General features: G+C 53.9%; 1 protein-coding gene across 1 annotated transcript in view; it reads right to left on the reverse strand.

Annotated features, from left to right (window-relative positions):
* LOC108293475 (unconventional myosin-XV-like) overlaps nucleotides 1-27787 on the reverse strand; it is a 54923-nt gene that overhangs the window by 3730 nt on the left and 23406 nt on the right. The window contains 35 exon segments of the mRNA XM_017514870.2: nucleotides 1407-1547; nucleotides 2997-3130; nucleotides 3536-3669; nucleotides 7095-7228; nucleotides 8293-8453; nucleotides 10701-10797; nucleotides 11218-11295; nucleotides 11845-11939; nucleotides 13341-13471; nucleotides 14929-15011; nucleotides 15266-15339; nucleotides 15598-15670; nucleotides 15948-16020; nucleotides 16296-16411; nucleotides 17017-17195; nucleotides 17671-17745; nucleotides 17835-17946; nucleotides 18588-18729; nucleotides 19496-19614; nucleotides 19703-19818; nucleotides 20171-20246; nucleotides 20723-20782; nucleotides 20976-21097; nucleotides 22487-22559; nucleotides 22720-22825; nucleotides 23144-23276; nucleotides 23381-23561; nucleotides 23758-23835; nucleotides 23906-23973; nucleotides 24144-24258; nucleotides 25251-25345; nucleotides 25466-25626; nucleotides 25868-26059; nucleotides 26254-26326; nucleotides 26612-26793. Coding sequence (XP_017370359.1) covers nucleotides 1407-1547; nucleotides 2997-3130; nucleotides 3536-3669; nucleotides 7095-7228; nucleotides 8293-8453; nucleotides 10701-10797; nucleotides 11218-11295; nucleotides 11845-11939; nucleotides 13341-13471; nucleotides 14929-15011; nucleotides 15266-15339; nucleotides 15598-15670; nucleotides 15948-16020; nucleotides 16296-16411; nucleotides 17017-17195; nucleotides 17671-17745; nucleotides 17835-17946; nucleotides 18588-18729; nucleotides 19496-19614; nucleotides 19703-19818; nucleotides 20171-20246; nucleotides 20723-20782; nucleotides 20976-21097; nucleotides 22487-22559; nucleotides 22720-22825; nucleotides 23144-23276; nucleotides 23381-23561; nucleotides 23758-23835; nucleotides 23906-23973; nucleotides 24144-24258; nucleotides 25251-25345; nucleotides 25466-25626; nucleotides 25868-26059; nucleotides 26254-26326; nucleotides 26612-26793 — 3982 coding nt within the window.

The raw sequence follows: 27787 nt of genomic DNA on the forward strand, positions 1-27787 counted from the left end.
AAAAAGGGAGGTAGGAGAACACCACAGCACCATTGCAGGGGCTCAGGTAGGCGGTCTCAGGGAAGGAGGGGGCAGGCCTGGGGCCCAAGGCTACCAGTGGGTAAGGCAAGGATCTGTGTGACCCCAGGCAGGACCAGATTGGGGTGTGGCGGGGAGTGCACTAGGACCCTAGGCCCAAGTAACAGGTTTTCCAAGGGACACAGGGGGCCAAGGAGACTTTGTTCTGGTCCTGTCCCTCAGAGGCAGGGCTAGGGCAATGGAAGACCCTCTCTCTTGCCCTGGGAAATCATGGGAGTGATGCTGGGCCTAGACCTGGAGAGGGTATGTCACAGGCTGGACAGGGCAGACGTGTGGGTGTCAACCTCGATTCTATACCTTCTCTGGGCCTGAAGCCTATCTCTTTAGTGGGGTGAAAATGTGACTCTTGCCCTGACCCCAGGGAACTGTGAGACTTGGGCAGGAGCCTAGAGGTCATTCATGCTTTTTAAATTTTATTTGAGAATCGGGGTCTCACTTTGCCAACCAGGCTGGAGTGCAGTGGCATCATCACAGCTCACTGCAGCCCCAAACTCTAACTCCTGGGCTCAAGCAATCCTCCCACCTCAGCCTCCTAAATAACTGGGACTATAGGCACGTGGGACTAAGGACTATAGGGCTAAAGGCAGCTGGGACTATAGGACTATCGGACTAAAATCACCCAGACTGGTTATTTTTTAATTTCGCCCTTGTTGCCCAGGCTGGAGTGCGATGGTGTGATCTCAGCTAACTGCAACCTCCATCTCCCGGGGTCAAGCGATTCTCCTGCCTCAGCCTGCCACGTAGCTGGGATTTCAGGCATGTGCCACCACACCCAGGTAATTTTGTATTTTTAGTAGAGATGGGGTTTCTCCATGTTGGTCAGGCTGGTTTCTAATTCCCAACCTCAGGTGATTTGCCCACCTCGGCCTCCCAAAGTGCTGGGATTACAGACATGAGCCACCGCTCCCAGCCCACCCTGCCTTTTGAGTAACAGCCACAGTTGCTGCAAACATGGGAAGGCACGGGGCAGGTGGGTCTCAGTTTTACCATCTGTCACACAGGAAACTCATTTTCCCCATCCTCAATCCCAGGGCCTACAAGCAAGCCTTCACATCTCAGCCCAGGTGAACCTTCTCAAACCTCTGGCGTCCTTGCCCTCTCATCAACCTTCTATGGCTCCGTACTGCCCTTTCCTATGTTCCCACTGCCAAGTTGCTTCCCTGGATGACCACCATAATGACCTACAGTTCTGTGCTGTGCTGGGGTTGGTTCTGTCCCATGCACTGGCCTGGATATTCTCCGGGGCATGGCAGGGACCTGACCTATCTTGGAACCAGGTCCAGAGAAGAGCCCAGTGAGTAGAATGCTGGGGTGAGGGCTGGGCCCACCTGTTCCAGCTGCAGCTGCAAGGTTCGCTGGGCCACCACATCCCCCAGCGAAATCTCCACGTAGGGGTAGCTAGAGTTGGCTGTGGGCCGCTGGGTCTGCGTTGACTGGATCTCCTTCAGGGGGAACTTCACCATCAATTCCTGGGAGCAGGGGGAGAGGGGCCAGACAGGCCTGTGGGTGAAGATAGTCTCAACCACTCTTACCCCTCCCCTGCAAATCAGATCAATAGGAGGCAGGAGACTCCAGTTCAAGTACCTGTTCCCCAGTGACCTGTATGACCTTGAGCAAGTCACTTTACCTTTCTGGACCTCAGTTTCCTCACCTGTGAAACTGATTCAACAAATACTGATGATGCATCTACCATGTGCCAGGCAGGCACTGCTCTAAGTGCTTGGGATACACTTAGTGGATGCTGTTGGTGCCCTGAACGTCACATCAAAGTTGCTTCTTGTGAACACTTGCACCCTTTTAAAACTTCCTTTTTGTGGAGAACAGGGCCTCCTGTGTTGCCCAGGCAGGTCTCAAACTCCTGGGCTCAAGCAATCCTCCTGCCTCTGTTTCCCTAAGTGCTAGGGTTACAGATGTGAGTCAGTGTCTAGTCTTTCTAGGGGCTTTTTTCTGGCCCAGGAAGCAAACTTGGACCACATACAGAAAAAGAGTGATGGAGAGTTAATGCCTCAGAAAGAAGCCCTTGCAAATGACAGATGGGAAGCTGAATAGACACCCTGGCTCCCTCACCCCCAGGAGAGAAGGAAAGCTCTAGGCTGTCTCTCAGGGCCCCCCGCTGGACTGAACTCCAGGTGCCCACATCAGCAACTTGCTTGCTAACATGCCCTTTACTGGCTCCATCCCTTCCCTGACTGACTTCCTCACTCCAGTGTTTCCTGGAACCAACTCTAAATCAACCACTTGCCCTTGAATCCCAGTCTCAGGGTCTAGTTCTGGGAGCAAAAACTAAGGGGGTAACAGATCCTACTTATGGGCTGAATTGTGTCCCCCACCAAATCCCCATGTTGAAGCCCTAATGCCTCAGACTGTATTTAGAAATAATGCCTTTAAAGGAGTGATTAAATTAAAATGGAGTCATCTAATATGACAGATATCCTTATAAGAGGAAATTTGGATACACAAAGAGATACCAGTGTTGTGCACACACAGAGGAAAGGCCATGTGAGGACACAGTGAGAAGATACTGTCTGCAAACCATCAAAGAAACCAAACCTGCTGACACCTTGACCTTGGACCTCCAGTCTCCAGAACTGTGAGAAATAAACTTCTGTTGTTGAAGCTACTGAGTCTGTGGTCTTTTGTTATGGCAGCCCAAGCACACAGATGCACTATTTGAGTGCTTAGAGTATGTTTTACCTCATCTGACCTTCACAAAAGCCCTATGGGTAGGGCTCAATTCTTATCCTAATTTTCCAGATGAGGAAAGCAAGGCTTAGAGAGGGGAAGAGACTTGCCCAAGATCATGCAGGTGGTAAGCAGTGGAACCAGGCTTCAGCAGCTGGAAGTCTTGGCCCCTTGGAGGGGTTAGGGGACCAGGGAACAGAGGGTGGTGATGGCAGGGCCAGGCTGAGGCCACTTACATGAGTCTCTGTGCTGAGAAAGTTGAGGCCATTGTGGTTGACGGCAAGGATGCAAGGGGCTGGCACAGCGATGTTGCTGCAGCTCTGGATGAAGAAGAAGGAGGAGCCAAACATAGGTAGGGCACTGAGGAGACCTGGGCAGGGAGAGGGGCCAGCAGTTACGTGCTGGGTAGGACTCACTGACAACAGCCCTGGCTGTGAACTGCACAGCTGCCCTGCGGCCTGCATCTTCTCTGGGCTGTATCTAGCCAGTGCAGGAGCCCTTGATCTGGGTCTCCACCCATCTCTGGCCTCCCTTCTCGCTGCTTCTTCTTCTATCCCTGTGTGCAGCTCTTCTTCCTCTGCCCAGGGCCATTCTGAGCCTAGGTGACATCTCCATAAAAATTGTAAAACATGTTTTCTCCAGGGAGGTGCTCAGTTTAGCCAGCACTGAAAAATGCCTTTGTGCAAAGAAAAGAGGTGCCTCCATACCCATCCTCCATGACCACCCTCCTCAGCAAAGACCCCTATGATCACCTCCCCTGCCCTACAGCTCTTACCCAGAAACTGGGCGCGGGCCTGGTGGGGGCTGAGCGCCTGTGTCTGCTGCCGGTGCTGGCTGACCAGGTTGAGCCAGGTTGAGCCTGCTGTTGTACGGTAGAGCTGGGCTGGGATGTAATCCTGGACTTCTCGCCTGTGTATGGAGGGAGGGGAAAAGGTCCTGAGTGAGCTCACAGGCTCATGCAATCCTCACTGTGCACCATGCATGCAGAGCAAACCTGATCTCTGCAACTCCCTGTTGGGGAGTGTAAATGGGCTGAAGGTGGGGTAGAGGCACCCACAGTGGCTTGGTACTGCTTAATCACTGTCTGGGCCAGTACCACTAGGATCCCTGTTTGCAGTTAAGGTAACTGAGGCTCTGAGAAGTTCACCGACTAGATAAGGTCACACAGTGACTGAGTGAGTTAGCGTCACAGGTTGGCAGGAGCAAGACTTGAACCTAAGGCAATTTCTTTTTTTTTTTTTTTTTTGAGATGGAGTTTCGCTCTTATTGCCCAGGCTGGAGTGTACTGGTGTGATCTCAGCTCACCGCAACCTCCGCCTCCTGGGTTCAAGTGATTCTCCTGCCTTAGCCTCCTGAGTAGCTGGGATTACAGGCATGTGCCACCATGCCCGGCTAATTTTTTGTATTTTTGGTAGAGACAGGGTTTCTCCATGTTGGTCAGGCTGGTCTCGAACTCCTGACCTCAGGTGATCTGTCCACCCCAGCCTCCCAAAGTGCTGGGATTACAGGAGTGAGCCACCATGCCTGGCCTAACCCAAGGCTATTTCATCCTTCATACCTCCTGCCTCCAAGGAGAAGCAAAAGCCAGAGGAGTGAGAGGAAACATCATGGTGGGCAAAGCCTTGAGCAGGGCTGGGCAGAGACTTGAGCAGAGGAGTGCTGGGTCTCCAGGCTGGGGCCCCTGGGTATCAACTCACCCCAGCCATCTTCCCTCTGACATATGCTGGCTACCTCAGGGTCCCTTTACCTCTTGGGACATCTGGAAAATATCAATAGCAGTCCCAGCTCATCCTGACCAGCTGGAGCTGCCGATGAAGGAAGGGTTGGGAGAAAGCCAGGGGAACCCTCTCCTCCCAAGAGATTCCCTGGGCAACATCTGTCCTTTTTTGCACTGCTGGGGTAAGGGCCTGGCATCTGAACCCACCCTTCCCAGTTTTGGATCCTGGTTCCCCCATGATTAGTGGGCTAGACTTCAGCAAGTCACATAACCTCTCTGGGCCTTTTCTGTAAATAGGGAAAATAAAGTGCAGTTAGGAAGAATAGCTGAGATAATGCATATGCAGAGTCCCTTGCAAAAAGTAAGAACTCAATGATTTTCATCCAGGATTGGAATCATTATCTTTATGTGCTTCCTGCTCTTTTCACTTAAAATTATACATTAAAAAAAAGAAGAAGCTTTTGGCTAGGCACAGCAGCTTATGTCTATAATCTCAAGACTCTGGGAGGCTAAAGAGGGAGGATAACTTGAGCCCAAGAGTTCGAGACCAGACTGGGGAACATGGTGAGACCCCTGTCTCTACAAAAAATTTAAAAATTAACTGGGCGTTGTGGCATGTGCTTCTGGGTTCCAGCTACTTGGGAGGCTGAGGTGGGAGGATCATTTGAGCCCAAGAGGTCAAGGCTGCAGTGAGCCATGATTGGGCCACTGAACTCCAGCTTGGGGGACAGAGAGAGACCCTGTCTCAAAAGAAATAAAAATAAATAAATAAAAATAAGGAGTTTTACATATTGAGCCCTTATTGTGTTATAGGTACTGGGATATACATGGTACAGACATCATTTTACTATTCTTTTTTCCAGGGGTTCTCAAAAGTGTGGTCTAGGGGGTTAAAAACCATTTTCACTGGGCGTGGTGGCTCACACTTGTAATCCCAGCACTTTGGGAGGCCGAGGTGGGCAGCTCACAAGGTCAAGAGATAGAGACCATCCTGAGCAACATGGTGAAACCCCATCTCTCCTTAAAAAAATACAAAAAATTAGCTGGGCATGGTGGTGTGTGCTTGTAGTATTTTTGTATTTTGTAATTTTAAATTTTTGTATTTTTAGTAGAGATAGGGTTTCACCATGTTGGCCAGGCTGGTCTCAAACTCTTGACCTCAGGTGATCCACCCGCCTTGGCCTCCCAAAGTGCTGGGATTAGAGGTGTGAGCCACTGCGCTTGGCCATGAGGTCCTACTATTATTATTATTATTTTGAGATAAAGTTTCACTCTTGTCACATAGGCTGGAGTGCAGTGGCACAATCTCGGCTCACTACAATCTCTACCTCCCAGGTTCAAGCCAGTCTCCTGCTTCAGACTCCCAAGTAGCTGGGATTACAGGCGTCCATCACTACACCTGGCTAATTTTTATTTTTTTATAGAGACAGGGTTTCACCGCGTTGGCCAGGCTGGTCTCAAACTCCTGACCTCAGGTGATCTGCCCACCTCAGCCTCCCAAAGTACTGGGATTACAGGTGTGAGCCACTGTGCCTGGCCCAGGTCCTCTTTTCAAGAGTGTAAAAAGATCCTGAGATCAAAAATTTGAGAATGACTGATTTACACTGTGAGCATTAATTATATCTTTGAGAACATCAATTTAAATGCTGTCTAGGCTGGGCAGGGTGGCTCATTCTTGTAATCCCACTGCTTTGGGAGGCTGAGGCAGGAGGGTTGCTTGAGCCCAGGAGTTCAAGACCAGCCTGGGCAAAGTAACCATAAAAGTAAGTTCAGCCTGGGCAACAGAGCAAGACTCTGGCTCTATAAAAAGTGGTACATCTTTTTTTTTTTTTAAAGAAAGAAATAAAAAATTAATTAAATACATAAGTAAATAAAGGCTAACACACACAATTTACTTGATGACTCCTTGTTGTTGGATATTGACGTTACTTCTGATATTCTGCTATTGGAGCAGCATTGCACTGAATGCTTTTGTGGCTAAATCCTTCTGTATAGCCACGTGTTTCCTGAACCACAGGGAACGTGTGCCCTGGAAGCTTTTTTTTTTCTTTTTTTTGAGACAGAGTCTCGCTCTTATTGCCTAGGCTGGAGTGCAATGGCGCAATCTCGGCTCATCACACTCTGCCTCCCGGGCTCAAGTGATTCTCCTGCCTCAGCCTCCCGAGTAGCTGGGATTACAGGCACCTGCTACCATGCCCAGTTAATTTTTTGTATTTTTAGTAGAGACAGGGTTTCACTATGTTGGTCCCGCTAGTCTCAAACCCCTAACCTCCGGTGATCCACCCACCTCTGCCTCCCAAAGTGTTGGGATTACAGGTGTGAGCCACTGAGCCTGGCCCTGGAAGCTTTTTTTTTTTTTTTTTTTAAATCATTCCCTTTGGTCTGAGTTAATAATAACAACCAGAAGCAATTTGTGAGAGAGAGCTGGGGTCCCAGCTCCTATAGGTAGGTGGAGACTTCAACCCCCAGGCAAAGACAGCCCCTTCCCAGACAGCCCCACTGGTACAAGAGGGGAGCCTGGGGGCCTGGGGACAGCCAGCTCTGAGGAGGGTGGAGGTGGGCTGAAAGGGCAGGGTTGCCTGTCCACCCCAGCTGAGACAGGCGGGCAGGTGCTCACACACTCGGCAGGTAGAAGTGGTCCTTGGCGCGGTGCTGCAGTGAAGCCAGCTTGGACACCTGCTGCAGCAGCTGCTCACTGGGCCGGCTGGCTGGCATGCTGCTGAAGAGGCCCTTCAGGTAGTCAGGCAGGACCTGCAGGGAGCACCTGGGTAAGGGGCTGCCAGGCAGGCATGCATGCAGTCACTCAGCTGCAGGGGGCCTGGGGACATGCAAGTCTAATGACTGCAGCCCCATCCTCTTCTGGGGTAGGATGGCCTATTACTTTCCTGGGTTTTGGAGAATGATGGCAGAAACAGATAATGGTGATATGGGAGGACAGTGGCCTTGATGCCTATGAGGGAGTCCCCACAGCAACCTTGCCAGGTTGTGGGCTGGCTGGTGAGATCAGAGAATCAACACTGCAGTGTGTACGTGTATCTATCAGGCCTGCTGTTTCTCAAAACTTGAGTGTGCCTGAGTCACAGGAGGGCTTGCCAAAACAGACGTCCAGGTTGTGCCCCAGAAGCTCTGAGTCAGGAGGTTTGAGGCAGGACTTGAGGATTTGCATCCCGTTTTTGCCAGTCCACAGGCTTCACATCGAGTAGCGTGGAGCTGGACTGCGTAGGGCTATGCTTCAACAGTGACACCATGTGGCCGCAAAAGCTACGTGACCATATTGTGTACAATTCCTGAAGTTTTGGCACCAGTTCCACAAAAATACACACTTTCTGTCCAAGCACTTCCAAACATACTGGCACAGTAGGGGGGAACCCAGACTTTGTAAACTCCATGATCCTGACTTAGAGGACTTCCAAGTCTCAGAGTAGAATAACACACAGACAAAAATGACAATATCAGCAAAGCCTGGCTTAGCACATAAAACAAAGGACAGGCCCATGTTCAGAAGAAGAAGAAATCAGGAGGAAAGTGGACCTCAAAGAGGGCCTAATGGAAGAGGTGCTGTTTGGGGGCAGCTTGCTGGAGAGGAATTAGATAAGCTGGGAAGTCCACATGGAGGCATGGCATGTGCAAAGGCCCTCAAAGGTAGTGAGGGCTGTTTTGACTTCTTCCAAGAGACCACATAGGGGAGCAGAGGCCTCAGGGTTAGAGAGGTCCACAGTGCCTGAATCATCAAATACCAGGGGTGTGGAGTATGACTCACAGGCACGGGGGAGACTAGAAGGTCCCAGAGTCCAGAGAAGCCCATGTGTGCTGACCTGGTTGTAATGCATGGTCACATACAGCTCATTCTCGAACTTGAGTGGCTGATCCCAGAGCACACGCCGGAACCAGAGCATGTAGCCGCCATCCACTTGCTCCATCTCGGAGGCCACGTCCAGGATGTAAGCACGGCGACTGAGTGGGCACACATGCTGGCCTGCAGAGAGCAGGGAGGCAGGACTGGGTGGGGGTATGTGTGCACACACATGTGCACCTGTACAGAGCATGTGTGCAGACCCCAACCTGCTACCCAGGTGAGGCATCACCTCAGGCAAATTATCTACCTGCTCTGGGACACAGCTTCCTTGTTAAAGGAGAACGTATTTGTTGAATGAGGTGCCCTATGTTTTATTGAAATGTTGATGACCACAGACGGGAATAACTCCAATTCAAAGCTATAAGTAATGCTCCATTTCTCCTGGGGAAAGAGGAGCTGCTGAAGAGTGCCCCAAGGGTGGCCTGCCTGGATGGGAAAGTGCCCTGCATTATGGCCAGAGAAGGCCCAGTCCCTTTCTAGAGGAGGCTTGGGACAAACACAAACACAAGAGGCTTCAGACCATGACACCCGGTGGGTACCTTTCTGCAGACCTCCTTCAGGAGAGACCCCTTGCCAGGCACCTGGCATAGGTGGGGGTGGGGAGGATTGGGGTCTAAGCCTGTGAGAGGCTCAAGTTTTTCTCTCTTTAACTGACATTTCTGCCACCCATCTCACACCTGCAATAAAATCTTACTAAAGAAAGGGAGTTTGGTATGATTACATGATTACCACTATGTGACTGTTGGTAAGTCACAACTTCTGTGGCAGGCTGAATAATGACCCCTCCAAAGATGTCCAGGTCCTAACCTCTAGAACTTGTGAATATGTCATGTTCTTGGCAAAAGGCACTCTGCAGTTGTGATTAAGTTAAGGATCTGGAGATGAAGATGATCCTGGATTATGCAAGCAGGCCCAACGTCAGCACAGGGGTCCTCATAAGAGGAAAGCAGAAGGGTCAGAGTCAGAGGAGGAGATGTGAGACCAGAAGCAGAGGCTGGTGGGGAGAGATTTAAGGATTCGACGTTGTTGGCTTTGGAGATGGAGGAAGGGGCCATGAACCAAGGAATGCGGGTGTCCTCTAGAAGCTGGAAAAGGAAAGGAAACAGATTCTTCCCTAGAGCCTCCAGAAGGAACCTGGCCCTGATGCTATTTTCATTTTAGAACTTCTGACTTTCAGAATTATAAGGTAATTTATTTGTATTTTTTTAAGCCACTAAATTTGTGATAATCTGTTATAGCAGCAATAGGAAAGTAATACAGCCTCCCTGGGCCTCAGTTTCCCCATCTGTAAATGCAAAGGCTAACAGCCTCCACTTCATAAGGTTGTTGTGGCGATTAAAAGAGTTCACAGAATGAAATGCTTCCTTTTTTTTTTTTTTTTGAGACAGAATCCCACGCCATCGCCCAGGCTGGAGTGCAGTGGCATGATGATGGCTCACTGCAACCTCCGCCTCCGGGGTTCCAGTGATTATCGTGCCTCAGTCTCCCCAGTAGCTGGAATTACAGGTGTGCACTGCCATGCTTGTCTCATTTTTAGTAGAGATGGGTTTCACCATGTTGGCCAGGCTGCTTTTGAACTCTGGCCTCAAGTGATCCACCCGCCTCAGCCTCTGAAAGTGCTGGGATTACAGGCATGAGCCACCATACCTGGCCTGAAATGCTTTGAATTGTGCCTGGGGCACAGCATCTGTTCAATAAATGTCAGTTATTAGGACTGTTTTGTTACCTGCCATTCTCCCCTAATGTCTTAGCTGGACTTGGGTGGGCAGGCAGGGCTGACAGCACACGGCTGAGGGCTGAGGCAGTGGTAGGGAGGGCTGGCTGGGGATTGCTGGAGCTGACCAGCTGGTGACAGGAGTCAAGACCATGATCTAGACCCTAGGGCAGGCAGCAGATGGAAGGGGCTTTGGGATATGTGATGGTCACCTATGGTCCCAGGAGCCCTTGAGAGGGGCTCAGTGACACCTCAGGAGGGGCTCCTCTGGCCATTATAAGGCATGAGAAGCAGGAAAGAAGGCTTGCACCTTTAGATTCCAGGAGTGTGGGGCTACCAATGGAAACTTTTCCAGGATGTAATCTCTTTGAGGGCACAGCCTATGTCCTCCCATTGAGCATGCCCTTAGGGGCAAAGGGAGAGATGAGAGAGGGCCCTCACCACAAGGTAAGGCAAAATAAGCAAAGCAGAGAGGGACAGACGAAGGGCTGGGGGTGCCTGGTACACACAGAGATCCTTCCCCATAGGGGTCAAGGGGCTTCCTGGAAGAAGTGGCACCTGACTTGGGCCGTAAAGTCTGGGTGGAGGCCCCACATGGCCCAAGGCCGGGGGATGAGAATGAGCCCAGCATGCTCAGTCTTTCTGGCACTCACCACGGTTGGTGACAACGAAGATAACATATTCATTAAAGGCCTCGGGGCGTGTCAGAGCCATCTCAGCACAGATCTCTTCTATCACGTCCAGGGCCACCTGGGGGTGGGGGCGGAAGGGATGAGGCCATGTCAGTTAGGATTCACCTCTGTCCTTCTGGCCCCACTCAGGCCCCCAGAGGCCATGTGTGGAGTTCCTCAGCCCTCTTCACAGAGGTGCACAATCCTCTGAGGTCTCTGAAAATCAGCCTCAGGCAGGGAAAGAACACAGCTTGTGGTCTGAGACTTAGGTTTAAAATCTGCTTCCGTCCCTTTTCTGCAGGATGACCTGAGCCAGAGGCCTAACCTCTCCGAGGTGCAGTTTGCTCTTCTGAGAAATAAGTCCTGCCTTGTGGGACTGTTTGAGAGCCTGGGAAGGCTCAGCATCCTTGGGGGCTTACTCCATCCCCATCCTGGAGGCTGGGCTGTTCCTGTTCCTGCCCCTCCAGTACCTGACTGCAGGAGACATTCCTTCACTTACAGTGCATGTTTTGATTTTGAGATGGCGTTCAAGGCCTCCAGGAAGAAGAAAGAGTTGCCTCTTGGAACTGCGGCCTGCCTGGGGGTGGGTAGGTGGGAGAGGGGTGACAGGTTGAGTCCTGGGATCTGAGTGGCCCTTGTCCCCTGCCCTGGGAGTTCCCAAGCCAAAGGGTCCTGGGCTTGCATGTGTAGGAACACTTGAGCACCTGGGCCTTGCAGGGCCTGTCTGCATGCCCCTGAGTGCAATGCACCTGACACAGAGGTCTCTGGGCAGGGCTGTGTCTCCCATTCATTCGTTTTTGTTTTTTGACATGGAGTCTTGATCTGTCACCGAGGCTGGAATGCAGTGGCGTGATCTTGGCTCACGGCAACCTCCGCCTCCTGGGTTCAAGCAATTCTCCTGTCTTAGCCTCCCGAGTAGCTGGGATTACAGGTGCTTGCCACCATACCCGGCTAACTTTTGTATTTTTAGTAGAGACAGGGTTTTGCCATGTTGGCCAGGCTGTTCTTGCACTCCTGACCTCAGGTGATTTGCCTGCCTCGGCCTTCCAAAGTGCTGGAATTATAGGTGTGAGCCACTGTGCCCAGCTTCCCATTCAATTTGAACCTACTTCTACCCCATGCTTACCAACATAGCCCGAAGCTCTATGCTGCTGGGGAGCTCCAGACGACCCCCAAAGCGCAAGGTTTTCTGCAGGTTCTGCTCACAGGCCTTGGCAATCCCTGCAGAAGCAGGGAGTCCAGGCCTTGCCGAAGGTGGGCAGTGGGAGAAAGGGGCTCCTCTTGCCAGCAACCATGAGCCCACTGTATTCTCTCTACAAGCTATGGGCAGGCATTTACTCCCCCACTTGACAGTTGAGCAAACAGTTCAGACAAGGACAGGGACTTGCCCAAGGTCAAGAGCTAGAGGTTAAGAGCTAGATTTGAACCCATATCCCACATGGTCTAGCCCACAGTCCCCTTGGCAACCTATGAGCCTGTAAACTGCTGTCATCCTGAGCTGCTGACTGGGAAGCTTGTAGCCAACAGGCTCTGTGGCTTGGGTGATGTAGCTCTGCCCCTGCCAGCTGGGATACCCTGCCAACTGCTCTCCCTCACCCAGGCCTCCCAGTGCAGGAGATCCCAGCATCAGTGCTCCATTTCTCTGAGTCGGGAGTTCTAGGGCACATTCTGCTGCCTTCATGCATCTGGAGCCCTTCCATGGGGAGCTGGGTCTATTCATATCTGTGTCTAGGCATATTTGTTAAGTGAATCAGAGAGAAGGATTCAGAGGCAGGAAGGGTAAGGTCTCCTATCTCCTCCACGGCTGCCATGGCGACGACAAGGGCCCCAGCCTTCTTCTTTGGGAAGCCCAGGGATTGCTATGGAAACAACGCTGAAGAGTGGCCCCCACTTTCTCCATATTCTTTTTTTATTTGAGATGGAGTCTCGCACTGTCACCCAGGCTGGAGTGCAGTGGTGCAATCTTGGCAACTTCTGCCTCCCAGGTTCAAGCAATTCTCCTGCCTCAACCTTCTGAGAAGCTGAGGTTATAAGCACCCACCACCATGCCTGGCTAATTTTTTTGGTATTTTTGGTAGCAATGGGGTTTCACTATGTTGGTCAGGCTGGTCTCAAACTCCTGACCTTGTGATCCACCTGCCTTGGCCTCCCAAAGTGCTGGGATTACAGGGGTGAGCCACTGCCCCAGGCCCCTTTCTCCATATTCTAAGATGGATGATACCAGCTTGGGCCCACCCCTGCCCAGATCCCTCAAGACCCTTGCCAAGTCCCAACAGTCAGCGAAGCGGGGCCGCACCCAAGTACTCTGGATTCTCCCACATTCCACACATTCCCACCCTGGTCTTTGCTCTTGTCACTCACTCCACCTGGAAATCCCTCCTACCCAGGGCAATACTTCTTCTAAGGAGTCTTTCCTGACCACCCCCTCCATTAGATCAGACAAACCACCACACTAGCCCCTGTGAAACCTTGACAAATGTTTGGGGAATAAATTAGTATTAGTAAACATTGCTTAGCACCTGTAAAGAGTGAGGCCCTCTGGGTTTCGCCTCCCACCAGCTGCCCACCTGGTACCCATGGGAGAAGCATGCAGCCCTGGGTCCCCACTCATTGACCTCTAACCTTGAAAGGGCAGGCCGGGGGTCCGGCTCACATCTTGGAGGAAGCGAGTGAGGTATGGGTGGAGGACCTCGGAGCAGCTGTGGTAGGCAGTCACAATGTACAGCAGCCTCCAGCCTCGCTGGCAGCTGTCCCTGCAAGGACACATGGGAGCCATGTCACAGGCAGCCACAGCACTAGAGTATGCCAACAGCCTCCTGGGATATCCCTCCTGGGATTGAGCTGAGGAAGATTCCAACTCTCAGGCAGCTCCTGTCTCCTGAAGATGCTCCTCCCTGCCCAGTGAAGAGGCCCAGGGCAGGTGGGCCTTGAAGCCATGCAGAAGGCATATGCTGTTTGGGAAGTCAAGATGGGGGAAAGGGAAGGAAGAGGATGGGGCCCCAGACATCTTCTCCAGGTAGGGGAAGTACTGTGACTCTTTCCCCTCCTATTCTTCTCTTTTCTGCCTCACAGCAGGTGGGGGATCTCTCTGAGAAGGCTTCTGGGAAAAGGCGAACCTGCTGAGACTGTGTAGAGGTCACGACAGGTAAGGCCCAGGGCTGGGAGGAGCAGGAGGACAAGCTGAGTGGTTCTAAAATTTCTGAGGAGATGGAGAGCAAGTGAGGAGGTAGTTCAGATGGAGACAGGAGCGGGCCTGATGGTAACAAGGGCACACACACATTGAGCACCTATTGTGTGCTGACCCTGCATGAGTGGAACACAGTAATTCATCTTCACATGATCCTGGGTGTGAGGGTTTCATTTGTAGGGATATCTGATGTCTGGGAACAACACTTGGGCTTCCTTTGGGAAACCACCCACCCCTCTCTGGATCCCTGTGGTTTGGAGATGGGCAAGGAAGTCAGGTTTGGTTAATGAGAACACTGCAACCCCTGGCCACAGTAATTGGCCTAGGGATAGGTATATGACCCAAGACTGGCCAGTAAGAGTTCAGCCTCCTCCTGGCTTTGGTGATTGGTTTTAGGATATACTTATATGTGACCTAGATCTAACCAATCACTACTCTGTATCCTCCAGCCTTTATGATTGGTTCAGGGTTGAGCTTGTGACCAACTCAAGCCTGTAAGGCTGGATTTGAGAATTTCTGCTGCAAATATTGGGTCAGTTTTCCTTTGTCTGGGATTGCTGAGCTGTTGCCCCAGACCTGCCACCTTGCTACTCTGTGGGAGAGGCTGTTTGGGAATGATCAACACAGAGGAAAGCAGAGCCAGAAGATGGAGAAAGCCTACTTTCTAATGACCTGGATCCAGCTATGCCTGAAGCCACATACTCATTGACTTTTCACTTCTCTGAATCAATGAGTTTCCTCTTGCTTAAACCAGCTTGAGTTGGGTTTCTGTCACTTGCAACTAAGAATCTGGACTTACACATTTTTATTGCCATTTTACAGATAAAGGCACTAAAGTTTAGACAGCAGAAATTGCGTGTTCCAGACCAAGTAATTCCAAAAATGTGCTCTATTGAGTAAGGAAGAGGGTGAGGGGAAGACTATCCAGGAGGGGTCAACCCTGGGGAGGTGGGAGGCTGAACTGGCCCCTCCTGGAGCATGGACACATTGGGGGAATGGTGGGGTAAAGCCCAGTTCACTCACTGCTTGGAGCTGGTATTGTCGGTGATCTGCTTCACAACTTGGCAGTAACACTCATCCCGCATGACCTCATGGTCCCCACACAGCTGAAGGAGGCCAGAGAGGTCACACAACAAAGACATATTAAGGGCTATGTCACATACCAGGTACCTAAGAACAGGGTGGGCACCTGGAGACAGGCCTTGTGTCCCTTTCCCAGCCCCCTCCCTACCAGCATGATGCATTCCTCTTTGGACCATTGGAAAGGCTTCCCACCCTAATGTCCTGTGACTGATTGACAGATGGGAAACTGAGCCACAGGGCAAAAAAGGAGGCATCTGGCAAAGTTGGCTGAACTGACCTTTAGGAGGTTACAAAGCACGTCCAGGTCACTCTGGCCCTTCAGTGGGGCATCCCCCATGAACCTCATCACAGCTGAAGGAAAGACCCATCCCATTCAGACCCACCAAACCCCCAGTTGCTCACCCACCCCAGGAAGCCCCAGGGCTGAGCCCTTCCCTGGGGGCCTTGGCCACAGGCAGCTGGGGGCTGCTATTCTCTTAAACGTGTCCCATGTTTGAGTTGGGGGGAGGGAAAGAATCTGAAGACCAGGGAGGAGTGGTGACCAGTAGACATCACACAGTGCTGGATCCCACCTGGCCCAGAGCCCTGGCTGCAGTCCCACCCCCACACCTAGGAACATGTCGGTGGCCATCTTGTTGAGGCTGCTGTCGCTGAGTTCGATGAGGGATTCCTGGAGAGGGGTCTGTGGGGAAAGAAGGCTATGTCATGATGGAGGAGGGACATGTCAGAACAGAGAGGGGACACATTGTGTTTCAAGGCCATATGATAACAGGAGGGTCCATGTCACAAAAGGGGAGCCAGGCCCAACACTGGGGACACATGCTGTCCTTGGGAGGGAATCAGGGTGCTGAGAGCTAGAGGGTCTCATTGAGAACAAGTTTGTTCAACCCAGGGTCCTGGGAGGGGGCCCCTGTATCACCATTTTACAGATGGGGAAACCGAGGTCTGAGACTGGACACCTTGGTGAAGCAAAGCATGTCCTCCAAGGTTCTGGACTCCCGACCTTCCTTGGATTTCAGCCTGAGGCCATCCCTGCGGTGGGAGGTGGTGGATGCTACTGACCTGTCCTGCCCAAGCCTTGGCTACGTGCTTTTCCACAAGGGACTGTTCTTGACCCACCATTCTGATCAGTCTACCAGACAGGGAGACCCTCAGAGGTAGGCACTGAAGTGGGCCTCACACCTGGGTAGTCTCTCATCTCTCCCACCAGAAGTGGGGCCTCCCAGACCGATAGCCTGCAGTTTGGACAGTTGCAAGAAGCCCAGAACCATCCCAGTGTGGGAAAGAGGGGTGGGGCCACCACTCACTGGGGTCTTCTCTGAGGGTCTCGGAAATACTTCTGGGCAAACTCGAGCATTGTGTAGGGCGGGAGAGCCACGGCTTCCTCCCGATGGTCAGCAGAGCCGGCCCTGACTGGGGCACCCTGCAGAAGAGGCGGAGCTACGAAGGCCCTGCCCGGCCACACCACGCATAGCCCTTCGGTCAAAACACAACGCAACCCCTCAAGCAGCCCGACCACCCATCCAACTGGACTTGCCCACCCATCTATCTGAAGCCTCCCGCATCCCGTTGGCCTTGCCCCTTTAGTCCACTCACGTCTTTTACTTGCAGGGCTAACCCCACTCCCCGCCCCACTTGGCCACACCCTTGCCCAGGTTTGACTTCCCCAGCTGCCTTGTCACAGCTGACCCCAGCCCTCGCTAGCTCCACAAGCCCGACCCCACCCACTCACCTGGCCTCACCCCATCCCAGACTTGACCTACTGGCGGGCCCAGGCTGGTCTGACCCCACTGCCCTTATTACAACCAGCTGATCCTTACCCTTCCCTACCCCGTTTGACCACACCTCCAGCCATCTCTGGACCCATCTCCTGGGTCTCACCTGCAGCTCACTCTATACCTGGTTCACCCTAGTCTAAGACCGGCCATGCCCCAAGAGCCTGGCCACGCCCTTGGCCGACCTTATTCCCACTAGCCTCACCCCTTCTGCTTAGTCTACCCCGCCCCACCGCACCCACACTGGTCTCACCTTTCTCCTGCGGCCCACCTCCTGTGCAGCGGCTGCAGAGGCCACAGCAGCGGCCACGGCGGCTGCTCGGCCACTGCCCGGTTCTGCTGGCAGCTGCAGGAAGTCGGGAGCAGCAGCGGGCTGCACCAGCTCCGAAGGGAAGCGGCCCACGCGCCCATGGATGGTCCCGAACCTCCAGCCTAGGGGCGGGTAAAAGGTCTAAGGCAAACTGGAGGGTCTTGTCTTGTGACTAAAGGGGTCCCTTAGGGAGACTTGGGTACCTTCTTAACCCCTCGCTAGAACTCTGTGAGGCAGGTCAGGCCATCGAACCCATTTTACAGATAAGGAAACAGGCTCAGGGAAGGAAAGGGATTTTCTCAGGGCCACAGGACCATAACGGGGAAGTGAAGCAAAAAAGCAAAGCAGGGTTTGTGGACTCTCTGGTCATGTGGAGACACAAAGAGAGTCTTGCGCCACAAACACGGAAACACCCACGGAGACCCGTCAGCCACATAAACAGGCAGAGCAGAGGGCTCTGTCTGACTACCAACAGATACTGACAGGCCATGCCTTGACCACTTTCGGGCACCAAGAAACCCTCACTGTGCATCTCAGCATGAGTGTGTGAAACTAGGATGCACCCTGTATGAGATTTCCAGGTTCTGGGGCACCCACCAAAGTCAGGGCCTGTACGCCGTAGCTCCTCCAGGTACACCACCTTCTTGCGGACCACGCAGCCGGCACTGTAGCCTGTAGGCCAGGCTCGGGTCAGCATCTCCCAGGGAGGCCCCCTTGGCCAGCCCCCCCTCCCCAACCCAGCCCACCCCAGTGGCACTGACCCACTCGAGGAGGCTCTAGAGGCTGCAGGTGGATGATGTCACCCTTGTGGAAAGCCAGCAGTGCCGGGTCCTCAGGCAGGAAGTTCCTCACAGCGACCACATAGTCAGAGTCCTGGGTCAGCCAGGGGCAGGGTGAGGGCAACAGCCCCATCAACCCACTCCCAGAGGCCTAGGGCAACCCCTGCTCCTCACATCCTTCCTGACTTATCAGGGAGCCCTCGTTAGGTGAGAAGGGGTAAGGGCATTCTGGGTGGAAGAAAGGGCTGGAGGCTGAGTCTGAGGGACACATATGGACTTTAGGGCACATGCATAGGCCTTCCCCACTCAATACCTCACCGACCTTCCTGCTAAAGCCTTCCTCAGGCCTGGGGCACAGAGATAACCTGCCCTAGGCCTGGGGCTGCCAGATGGGAGTGGGCAGAGGGGATGGAAAGAGACTGAGATGCAGTGGGCAGGGCATACAGCGAAGGCAGGAGGGTGAGGAGTACAGTTGCTGCAGAGCTCAGAGGAGATACTGTGTCCTCGGGAGGGGCACTGGCCAGCAGGGGGCATTGGCAAAGGTTTTCTGAAGGAGCAGGCAAAGGGTATTCCAAGCGGAAGGCACAGCCAGTGCAAAGGCCTGAAGGTAGACAGAAGTCTATGGACACAGTCATACTTCCCAGGCAGGTGGGGCTAGTATGTATGTGGGGCGGGAGAGTCCTGTTGCTGGGCCCTCAGCCTGGGTGGTGGGAAGATCTGTGGGAAGGTGCTGACCTTCTTCAGCTCCAAGATGAAGTCATCCACCAGGGTCTTGACCTGGTGAGCCCGGGCTGAGAAGAGGATGACCTTCTCACTGGCCAAGTTGAACTCCAGCATATTCTGGGAGGGCATTGTCACAAACAGGATATCTGCGAAGCTGGAGGATGGGCTGGTGACATGAGGGCAGGACTCCACTGCCAGAAAGTTGCCCTCCTTCTACCTGTTGTGCTGCTTCTGCTCCTGTCCTGCCCCATTTGAAGTCCACCTTGGCCCCATTGTGCCAGCTCCCACAGGACCCTAGGAACTTCCCACTTCCCCTCTCTGACCCAGGCTGTGGCTTCAGCTGAGTTCCTACCACCCTTTGGGACAACACTCTGACCCCTCTCCACCCTTTGTCCCTTAGTCCAAGCTCTAAATCTAGATTTGTGCCTACCCAAATCTCTCTTTCACCCACTGACCAAATTCTCTCCATCTTTCAAAGCAAGGAGCCTTTACCCAACTCGTGGGCAAGTTTCTATTCCCATCCTCAGGTTATAAAGGACGAAAGGGACTTCTGGCAGGGGAGGGAGTCTGAGGACTCAGTAAGGTGTCATGGCTGGCAGTGCTTCCCTCCCCAGCTGCATCAGGGCTTGGTCGTTTCCAGCACAGTTGCCCCTCTGCACAGTGCTGCTGCTGTGGGGGCTGGAAGGAGGGCAGGGGAGTGGGTGCATAGCTCAACCCCTTTCTGGCTGTGTGACCTGAGACAAACAACTTCTCTCTCTGAGCCTCAATTTTCCCAGCTCTAAAATGGGTTTGCTTCAATGGCTTGGCACAGAGCCTGGTGCATCATGGGTACTTGGTAAGTGGCTGTGGAGAGGAAGGAAATGCTGATGCTAGTCTGTACCCCAGTCTCCAGCCAGCCCCACTTCCCCCCTGCCAGTCACCTGTATGCACGCAGGACCCGCAGCTGCCCGCTGGCCTCCTGGCCACCCTTGACCATCCTCAGGAGTTTGATGCCCATGTGGGACACAGCTAGGAGCTGCACACCAGTGCCTACGCTGCCCTGGGGCAGGGATGAAGGGCATGTGAGGGTCCTCTCGCCTCATCCCTGAATCCTCTGAACAGGTAGGAGGCAGGTGGGGGGCTCGCACCGTGGCAGGGAAGAGGCGGGAGAAGTAGACCTCCCAGGTGTCTCGTGCAGCGCTGACCACGGCCCGCTTCACGCTCTCTGTTACCAGAGGCCTCTGTGTGTCCAGCTGGTTCTGGGCTATGGGAGGCCAGGTCTGGTCAGGACCCTCTCCCCACTCCCCTGCCAGCCCCCATCTCAGGGATGTCAGGGAGAGAGGTGGCTGATACCTAGCAAGAAGGCATCTAACCAGTGTCTATACTGAGAAACGGAAACTCAGAAATGGACGAGATGGCGAGGACACACAGTGTGTCAGGCATTGCCAACCCCAAACATGCAGCCAGGCCACGTGAGAGGCCAGAAGCAGAGCAAGGAGGCACATGTCTGGGAGACAGTGGGGCTGGGCTTGTCAGCCTCAGTCTCCCTCCGGGACAGGGCTGGCTGTGTCTCTGGCTTGTTGCTCCATCAATACCCTTCCCCACCCCCGAGATACCGAACAGGGCCTTCATCTTGAGCCTCTCATCCTCAGAGATGCGCAGGCAGGCTTCAGACAGCGTATCGTGCAGGATCTGTGGGAACAGGCTGTGATGCAGGCGGTGCATGGGACTCACCTGGCTGGAATTCAGACTGGACTCTACTAGGGTGAGTGACAACGTGGGGGGGGCGTCCCATTTTGCAGCAGTGGGGTCATCTATAAGCTGGGTCATCTGTGTAAATCAGATTCTCCTTCAGGGACCCTCTCCTTTCTCCTCACCCCCACAATCCAGGCCACTCTTCCTAGGCCTCAGTAATCTATACAGGGGTTTACAGTTGACTTCTGGGCCATGTCTAGCTTAGACAAACTATGGCTCTGATTAGGTTGAACTGTGGGCTCACTGACCCTGCCCATGGGAGGGGGGAGATTCAATAAAACAGCTGCCCGTCCTCACCCCAGTCAAGGACCCCAAGTCCTAGCATGCAGAGGCAGGCTTTGCCGCCAGCCTGTCTTCGCATTCACACTGCCATGCTGAGTTCACTGAGGCAGAAAGGAGAGAGAGGACCTCACCTGCCGGAACAGGAGGTCAAGCTGCACAGGATGGCTGTAGCTGTCCTTGGGGTAAAACACCTGTAGGGGCGGGGCTTCAGTGGGTACCTTCCAACTGCCCCCTCACCTTGCTTCACACCCGGCCCTGCCTCCTAGGTGCAGCTCTGCCCCAGCTCTGACTCCATTCCTGGCTTCAGCCTGGCCCTTTTCGGTCCTCCTGGACCCTCCTCTGCCCGCCTTCAGCCCCTCCCCTGGCTCTGGCTGTGCTCCGCACCTCTTTTCGCAGGAAGATCCTCCAGGGGGCGTCCTGATAGCCATAGAAGCTGGGGTTGATGAGGCGGTGCAGCTGTGTCTGCATGGGTTCCTCAGGTGGCTCCAGTGACCGTGAGGGCAGAGCTGGAGAGCACGGGGTTCAGGGAGGCAGGAGAAGGCACCTCTTAGGATGAAGTGGGAGAGGCAGGGCAGGTGGAGGAGGACACAGCCCCTTCATTCAACACATAAAAACACCTATTGTATATAGGCCTGGGCTAAAGGCTGAGATGGCCCCACAAACAAGGTAGACAAGGCTTCTGCCCTGGAGTTTAGTGTCCATGACAGGTGTGGGTGGCATGGATCATTCAGAAACAAAGCTCTCACTGCCCAAGGCTGGGGTGGAGGGAAAGCAGGGTGGTTTAGGACGGATCCTGGAGAGCTGGTCTATGAGGTCCTTCACTCCTAGCAGTCTAGGCAGATCTTGCTGAGGTGACAAAGGTGATTTGAGCTGTGACATGAATGGTGAGAAGGAGCCAGGCATACAATGGTTTTGGGGAAGAGCATTCTAGGCAGAGGGGATAGGAAGAGCAAGGGCTCCAAGGCAGGAGTGGGCTTGGAGTGTTCGGGGAACAGAGAGGAACAGAATGTGCCAAGGGGAGGAAGGGAGGAGATGAGGCTGGGGAGGTGGGCACATCATGCAGCGTCTCATAGGCCACAGTGAGGAGTTTGGAGCTTATTATAGGAGCCATCGGAGGGTTTTTGTCAGGGACAGGATGTGAGCTGCTAATATAGCTGTTAAGATCACTGTGGCTGCCAAGAGACAGAGGGTGTAGAGGTTAGGGCTCCAACTGTGATGCCAGGGGGCCTTGGGCAAGCCACTTAACCTGTCTGTGCCTCCATTTCCCCATCTGCAACATGTAGGAATAATAGTGTGACCTTGGGCAAGCCACTTAACCTGTCTAGGGCAACCCCTGCTCCTCACATCCTTCCTGACTCATCAGGGAGCCCTAGTTAGGTGAGAAGGGGTAAGGGCATTCTGGGTGGAAGAAAGGGCTGGGGCCTGAGTCTGAGGGACACACATGGACTTTACGTCATATGCATAGGCCTTCCCCACTCAATACCTCACCGACCTTCCTGCTAAAGCTTTCCTCAGGCCTGGGGCACAGAGATAACCTGCCCTAGGCCTGGGGGCTGCCAGACAGGAGTGGGCAGAGGGGATGGAAAGAGACTGAGATGCAGTGGGCAGGCCATACAGCCAAGGCAGGAGGGTGAGGAGTACAGTTCCCCATCTGCAACAAGTAGGAATAATAGAGCTACCTTGAAGGGTTCTGGTAGGATTATATGAGGCCAGGATGGGAGTGGCCAGAGATCTGTGCTACTTAAGTGCTAATATTATAATTATACCAATATGCTCACAACATGTACACAGGGGCTCAGGAACACACACTCCACCGACACACAGACTAGGACTCACCTATGCCCACAGACTTCCTCATATACTTGGATACCCTCCCCACCTCCTGGCCCTCTCACCTGAAGTGGGTGTCATGGATGGCCTTGGTGCACTGGTCACTGGCTTTACCAGGGCCACAGCTTCTCTGGACACCTGTCCCACCCCAAAGAGACTGCTCAGGGAGCAACAGGCAGGCCCTGTGGAGGGGCAGTGGCAGGGCCACAGCTTATAGGGGTGGCTGGTTTCTGAGGATTCCTGAGGCTCCTCTTTGACTTACGTTCCACCTGGGCCCAGCCCCACCCTGCCCCCTCACCTGGGTGCCAGGTGCAGCTGTCACGTGAGTCATCTGCCCTTTTAGGATCATCAGGGCCTCCTCATGGGGGTCTGGCCGCTTCATGAACACCTTCCCGCCACCCTTTCTGTGGGCGTTGGAGAACCGTGGCAGGTTGACACTGAGTCTCCCTTTCCCATCACATATTTTGACAGTAGGGAACTTCCTCCTCCTCCACCACCACTCCCATCTTTATAAATGAGAATCCAGAGAGAAGCAGAGACTGGCCTGAAGTCCTACAGCACAACCTAGACAACAGCAGGGGCTCATCTGGACTCACCATAAACTCCCTCCCTAACAGGAACTGGGCAGGGTGCTTCAACCCCTGCACCAGTAAGCTGGTGCACTATGATGGACACTCAGGCACAGTGAGGGGCTGGAGGGCTGAGGGCAGGGCAGAGCTGACCTGAGGGCCTCGGGCCGGCCTCCCCGGAATGGCTGCTGGTACTGCCTGACAATGTGCTTGATCTGCTGTGTGGGCTGTGGGAAGTGCTCAGAGTTGAGTGTTGAGTACCGGACCAGCTCTGGAGAGGGTGAAGCTGTGGGCAAGCAGGGTGGTGGGAACAGGGTGAGGTCATAAGAGGCACAACCACATCCCCAGGCCTGTCCTGGGAAGCCTCAGAGGCTGGGATAGGGCACTCACCGGTTTCTGGAGAAGCCTGATCATGAGCTAGAACAGGGGCAGCCACAGGCTTGGCAGGGGGCCTTGGAGCCTTGGCCAGAGGGGCTGGGGCCAAGGGCTTTGGAGTGGCACGCAGGAGCACGGGTTTGGCCGGGGGACCGGTACCTACAGACTTCAGCTGTGTGTCTGGTGCTAGGGGTTTCTGTGGAGAACAGGACACGAGGTGGGCTGCCTGGGATAATACCAGGCTATTCTCTGGGACCCCAGATCTCTGTCAAAGATGGGCTGTGGAGTCCCTGGGCTCAGAGAGGCACAATAATGCCCTGGAGCAGCATAGCATCCATCTTTACAGCTTGTGTCTGTTAGCAGCCCCTGCACCCTGGGCAGGCCAGGCTTACCTCTGCGGCCAAGGATCTCGGGGCAGCACTTGGGGGCTGCTGCTGGAGTGCCATGGCCTGCAGGGTCATCTCCCGGGCCTGGGGAGAGGTGGCAGTGGTGACCAGGCAGGTCCATTCTCTACCCCCAAGCAGTTCCTCCCTCACTCACCAGCAGGACGGCCTGTTTGTGGATGAAGGCTTGCTGCAGAGCCAATGTGGAGGCGTCCAGGCCTGGGACTGAGGGGAGAGGGCAGAGGGCAGAGATAGCACCGGAGATGCCCTCCTCCCTGTCCTCTCACCCCCCACTGTGCTGTGGCTGCCTCCATTCTAGCACATGAAGGTGCCTGAGGACCAGCAAGCGGTTCTGGCCCTGCCCAACCCTGGAACCACGCTGGGGAGGCACTGACTTGGCTTTGGCTCTGGGGGCCTCCTGGGGGTGTCTTCGGTACCACTACTGCTGCCTCCATCTGGCTGGCCTCCCCCTTTCATGCGGTAGGCAATGGCTGTTGGTTTCTCCAGGTCCTAGGGGCAGTAGGTGGCTCAAGTGACCATCTCAATGCTGTACTCCTAAGGTTCCATGGCAACAAGCACCTGACACTGGCCACTTCCCTCCCTCTGGTGGGAGGGAGCGGCCTTTCACTGGCTGTGTCTGTTCTATGCTTAGCCTTTACCCCTATGGCATCCCAATCAGTCTTCCCCATAACCGTGTGAGCTCCCAACCCATTCTCTCTTCCCCAGAGGAGTAAACTGAGGCTCAAGGAGGGGCTGTGCCCTGCTCAGGGCTGCATATCATATCAGGGGAAGTGGGGGTGGGGTGGGTTCTGGAGAGTTTCCAGAGTGAGCAAGGGTACCTGAGGGGTCTTGTGAGATCTGGGGCCAGAGGACCCAGGGACCAAGGTCATTCAACTCCACCCAGATATTTTATTGGCCCCAGGGGGCTGGCTCCCACCAGAGGTGCATTTCTTTCTTTCTCTTTCTTTTTTTTCTTTTTCTTTCTTTTCTTTTCTTTCCTTCCTTCCTTCTTTCTTTCTTTTTCTTTCTTTCTTCTCTCTCTCTCTCTCCCTCTCTCTCTCTCCCCCTCCCTCCCTCTTCCTTCCTTCCTTCCTTCCTTCTTTCTCTCTTTCTCTCTTTTTCTTTCTTTTGAGACAGGGTCTTGCTGTTGCCTAGTAATGGAGCTAGAGTACAGTGGTGCAATCATGGCTCACTGCAGACTTCCTGGTCTCAAAAGATCCTCCTGCCTCAGCCTCCTAAGTAGTTGGGACTACAGAGGCATGCCACCATGCTTGGCTAGAGGTACACTTGTAACTGTGGGTCCTTCCAGGATCAGCTAAGAGCATCTCTAGCTGTGAAGCGACCCTCATCATTTGCCCAGCCTCCAGCAGACACCCAGATGGGACACACCACCCCATGACCCTGGCTGTTAGAAGCTCTCAGGTCACCCTGTACAAATGTGTGACTTGGGTGTACATGCTGTGCCTGCAGTCTGCAGATGACCTGCCTCACTCCATCCCTACCGCATCCCCATAGGACAGCACGGGGTCGAAGAGGCTATCCAGGTAGCAGTCCAGCCCCTTGTGGGGCCCAGCAGGTTCTCCAAGACTGTCTGACTCTGGAGGGGAGGGCATAAAAATGTCAAGGAGTTATTTTTTCCTTTTTTCCTGATGATTTCCACCCCCCATAGCCTCCAAGGCTCCCTCCCCACCAGAGACAGCAGCCATTGTTGGTTGACCTTGGTGGGGTGCTGTCCCTCTCTGGGCCTCAGTCTCCCCATTTGTACCATCCTCATTGTGGCTGCTGTTCCCATCAGAGTCCGGTACTTTGTGCATGTGCTCCTGGAGCTGGGGTCTGGCGGGCGTGTCCTCATCCGAGTCCCAGCTGTTTCCAAACACCCTGTGGGGAAAAGGAAAGTGGAGCTGCTGACCCCCAGAGAGATCCCAGAACCCCCCAAATTTTCCTCTGCACCCTGGAATTGGGTGGCTTTCTCCCTTTAAAAGCAGGATACTTTGGTGAACTCTACCTCCTTAAGAACCTGAAGTCTAAGTTCAGGGCTCAGCCTGTCCCAGCAGCTGGGAGAGGCAGGCTTTCTGCCTGGGAGCGGCCATCTGTGAGGGGGTCCCCCATAGCTACCTACACTTTGGGGCCTCCCCTGCTGGGTACAGGCCCCTCTGTGCCCACAATGAAATAGGACTTCTGTCGAGGGAAGTCCTTGAGCAGCTCCAGGTCCGACACCAGGTCCAACACGTAGTCGTGGCCAGCCAGCTCTGCCCACTGGACACCATTCTTCATGGCCACAGTCCAGCCACGCCAACCATCTGCCATCCCCCTGGTGATGGCATGCACAGGAAAAGAAATGAGGGTCAGAGTCATCAGGCACTACCTGGGAAGATCCTGGGATATAAGGCAGACCCTAAACATGAATGGAGTGGACCCTACGGGACCCTTTGGGGGATCTGACCTCCCCCCAGCCTACATTCCAGGTACATAAGAGTGTGCTGGGAGGGCATCCTAGGAGCCAACCTGTGCCTCAGAATGTCTCCAGCCACCTCTTCCCCCGTACTCCAGGAGTGCACCGGGCAGGAGAACTGGTCACCTGGGGCACAACAGGTGCTGGGCTCAGGTTGGAGCATCTGAGTCCAGTCTGGCTGTGCCTCCCTGCTTGCTTCCTCCTCTCGGGCTTCCTGCATCTGTAGTCTCACTTCCCTGGCTTCCCCTCTCCGGGCCAGTTCCCACCCCAACACACAGACTTTCATGCAGAGCCATATTGGAGCAGGCTCCTCCTTGGCTCCAGAATGTCCAGTGACTTTTGCCATCCCTAGGGCTCACTGGGCCCTGATGACTCCCACTGCTCTCATTGAGGTTGGGAAAGGCAGCTTACCATTGAAGCAGCCCACGTCCAGTGCCATGCTGGCCTTCTCATAGGTCGCTGTCCACTCGAGCTGGGTTGGGGGTAAGCTTCGGGCAGCCCCCGAGCCCTGTTGTTGGGCCCGGCCCATGGCCTGCATGAGGCGGTGCTGACACACAGCCTGGAAGCCATTCCGCCCATAATCAGACACAAACCTGATGGGTAGGAGTTGGAACCAGGATCAAGAGGGATCTGAAGCCAGGCCGGTGGGTGGGGGTAGGTAATTCTGAGGCTAGTCTGAGAAAGGGCCAGCCTATTCCAGAGTCCCAAGGTGAAGCTGAAAAGGCCCCAGGCGAGTTCAGAAGGGTCCCAGGCTAGAGTCCAGTACTCTAGGATTATACTTAAGGGGTTCCAGGCTAGCCTACAAAAGATTGCAGGGTAGCTTAGAGTCCCATAGCTAAACTGAAAGGGTCCCAGCCTAGCCCAGAAGTATCTAAGGCCAGCACAGAGGTCCAAGGATAGACCAAAGAGATTCCAGCTTGTTGGAACAAAATGTCACTGACAGGATGTGGTCTGCAGCTGGGTGTGGGCAACAACCTGAACTCTGCCTTCATTCTCTCACGGGGTAACCTTGGGTGGTTATCTGCCCTCTCTGAGCCTCTTCTCCAAGTTTTCCTTTCTCTTTTTTTTTTTTTTTTTTTGAGACAGAGTCTCGCTCTGTCACCAGGCGCCAGGCTGGAGTGCAGTGGCGCGATCTTGGCTCACTGCAACCTCTGCCTCCCGGGTTCAAGCTATTCTCCTGCCTCAGCCTCCCAAGTAGCTGGGACTACAGGTGTGCACCACCACACCCAGTTAATTTTTGTATTTTTTTTAGTAGAGACCAGGTTTCACCATGTTGGCCAGGATGGTCTTGATCTCTTGACCTCGTGATCCACCTGCCTCAGCCTCCCAAAGTGCTGGGATTACAGGTATGAGACACCTCACCTGGCCCTCCTCCAAGTTTTCTATAAAAGAGATGGCTGAGGGTTCAACTCAACCTAGGCTCAATGAGCCCAATCCCTACCAGTCATTCCTCATGCTTCCCTCACCTCCACATCTTATATCCCCTGCAGCTAAGCCTGGCGGCAGGCCCACAATAGCCCACAGTAGCTAGAGAGGGAAGCTAGCACCAAGCCCTCAGGACAGCCCTAGACAGGCAGGCCAGCAATG

This window comes from Cebus imitator, unplaced genomic scaffold, assembly GCF_001604975.1.
Source record: "Cebus imitator isolate Cc_AM_T3 unplaced genomic scaffold, Cebus_imitator-1.0 Scaffold538, whole genome shotgun sequence".
Lineage (NCBI taxonomy): Eukaryota > Metazoa > Chordata > Mammalia > Primates > Cebidae > Cebus > Cebus imitator.